This window comes from Gregarina niphandrodes (assembly GCF_000223845.1).
Source record: "Gregarina niphandrodes unplaced genomic scaffold scaffold00029, whole genome shotgun sequence".
In the NCBI taxonomy this organism is placed as follows: Eukaryota; Apicomplexa; class Conoidasida; order Eugregarinorida; family Gregarinidae; genus Gregarina; species Gregarina niphandrodes.
The window spans coordinates 113,308-115,847 of NW_011645798.1; the positions used below are offsets into that span (position 1 = coordinate 113,308).

General features: G+C 56.3%; 1 protein-coding gene across 1 annotated transcript; it reads left to right on the plus strand.

Annotated features, from left to right (window-relative positions):
- Positions 1-391: 391 nt before the first annotated feature.
- Positions 392-1,888, plus strand: GNI_122110 (hypothetical protein; the record flags this gene model as incomplete). Its single annotated transcript, XM_011133573.1, has 1 exon — positions 392-1,888. The coding sequence occupies one exon, from the start codon at positions 392-394 to the stop codon at positions 1,886-1,888; it is 1,497 nt and encodes a 498-aa protein (XP_011131875.1).
- Between the last annotated feature and the right edge of the window lie 652 nt (positions 1,889-2,540).

Here is a 2,540-nt window from a genome sequence, read left to right on the forward strand (position 1 = left end):
ACCACCTCCTCCACACCATGATGAACACTCGAACATTCACTCCTTGTGAACATTCACTCCTTGTGAACATTCACTCCTTGTGAACATTCACTCCTTGTGAACATTCACTCCTTGTGAACATTCACTCCTTGTGAACATTCACCCGTTTATTGGAGCCCCTCTTTACCAGCACTCTCCCTTTACGCACGTATACCCGCTTACGAGTGTTCCCGCTTGCATTGCACTTCCCTTCGTGTACTTCCCTTCGTGTACTGTAGGTCATGTGTTGAACAGCGGGTGTGACGAAGCGTATTTGTTGACAGGACGTTCCGAGATTTCGGGATTCTTCTCATCGGCTGTGGTGCGACACCGCTTCTATGGCAGCCGGATCAAGGTGGACCAGACGTTGCACATGCACAACCCGTTGGGGGGGCTTTCACTGTCCGTCAGAGGCTTAATTTACTTCGTGAATTCGTACTATGAGGTGTTGGAGTTTGTCCAGTTCTTCTCGCTGTCCGCAGTTCAGCAATTCGCTAACCAACCATCAACGTATGTGATCACAAATGAGTTCCTTTACTTGTTGCATCAGAAGCCGGCCGCGGCACTGGACGGTACGGGTACCGCGGAGCCGCCGCTCCTTTCGCAGCCGCCGCACATGACGGCGATTCCAATCGCTCTCAACGCGGGTGCCGCTAACTCCACAGTTGTGGGCGCGAGTAACAGCTCCGTTCAGACGGCGACGAGTTCCAACGCGCCCGGCATGCCTGCTGCGCCGGGCATTCCTGCAGCCCCCGGAATGGGAATAGCTTCTGGGCATGCCGGCGCCCCCGGTATGACGGGAGGAGCACCCGGCATGACGGTGGGCATGACGGGAGGAGGAGCACCAGGCATGACGAACAATGCTGGAGCCCCCGGCATGACGGGCGGCGCAGCGCCCGGCATGGGGTCCTTTAGAGGTCCCCCGGGCTCGGCGTCAGGAGCCCAGAACGTCTACCCGTCAAATGCCCCCCGGCCCGTGGGGATGATCCCCATTCACCAAGCTGCCCTCGGGTCCGGTCCCACTGCAGAACACCACCAACGACAATCGCTGAGCAAACACTCCTCCATGACTGGCCGGGACCACGATGGACCTCGCGACCGCGATGGACCTCGCGACCGCGAAGGACCTCGCGACCGAGACACAGAGAAAGGATCAGAACATCGTGGCCCCCGCCGCTTCCAAGATGAACTTTCTTTGCACGCCAGCCCCCTCACTTCCGCCGGCAGCACTTTCCTGCGCGAAATCACACCTTCGCAAATTTGCGACCTCGTGAACGAAGCCGTAAAGAAATTGATAACTACCGCGCCAGACAGCGACGGAACCGAAGCCAACGAGGGTGAGACAAGTGTCCGCAGCCTCGCGGAGAGCAAGGCCGTAGACGTGGGCGACATGGAAAGTTGTGGAAAAGAAGGTGTTGCTGGAAAGGAAGGTGCTGCTGGAAAGGAAGGTGTTGCTGGTAAGGAGGCGACTGGTAAGGAGGCGACTGGGAAGGACGACAGCGCCGGCAAGAGCAAGGAGGAGAATTTCGGTAAGGAAAGACCGTTCGCTAAGGGTGCGGCTTCGCTAAGTAAGGAGGCTTGGGAGGTGTTGAAGACTGGCCGGTGTCTCCATGTGGCGCGTCCACCAGGAGCAAATACTGGCCGCACATTCTGTTTCTTACACTTCACAAAAATCGAGGTCGTGGAGGCACTAAAACAAGTGGGCTCTCTCATGCTGGAAGGTCATGTATTTAAACTCGCCCCAGTCAAGAAAAGAAGCAATGGGGGACTTTCCGGCAATGGCCGCCGCTACCGGAATTCTTTCTCCAGCAGACACCAACATGGCCATCAGTCACAAGGCCCGCAAACTGCGCCCCAGCAACAAAGATGAAAACACCCCACTCGTACAAACCCTTCTTGCATGCAGTCCTAGCACGCAGTTCTAGCACCAGTTCTAGTACCCAGTTCTAGCACCAGTTCTAGTACCCAGTTCTAGCACCAGTTCTAGTACCCAGTTCTAGTACGAAGTCCTAACCGGCAGTCCTAGTACCTAGTACCTAGTACCTAGTCCTAGTACTTAGTCCTAGTACATCAGACGTGCGAGACACAGTGCATCAGACTTGCAACAGCCGTGCGTGTTCCAACAACGATGAGTTGCCGAGCGAAGTCAACCGCGAACGAAGTCTACCACCAACTAGATCAACCTCAACCGCGAATGAGTCCAACCGTGAACGATGTGTGTCGCGCATGACATCGGTCACCCGAAATCTGTGAGAGAGAATGTGTGGCCAACGTCTGTGTGGAAGGCCAACATCCGGGCAAGCGTCAGGTCGGGGGTTCGAGGCAGGCGCCTCCCACCAGTTGAAGGCCCCGTTCTAAAACCTCCTCTTGGGAATGCAAGAAGAACCAGGCGACTGAACTGAACTTGCTCGGGAATCCGGATTGGAGAATGTCACGCGCGAGCGGGACGCACTCGTCGTGGTGGACGTCTGGGTGTTGCCGTCAGGACCTTTCTTGTTCGCCTGGACAAAGCCCGGTTGGTC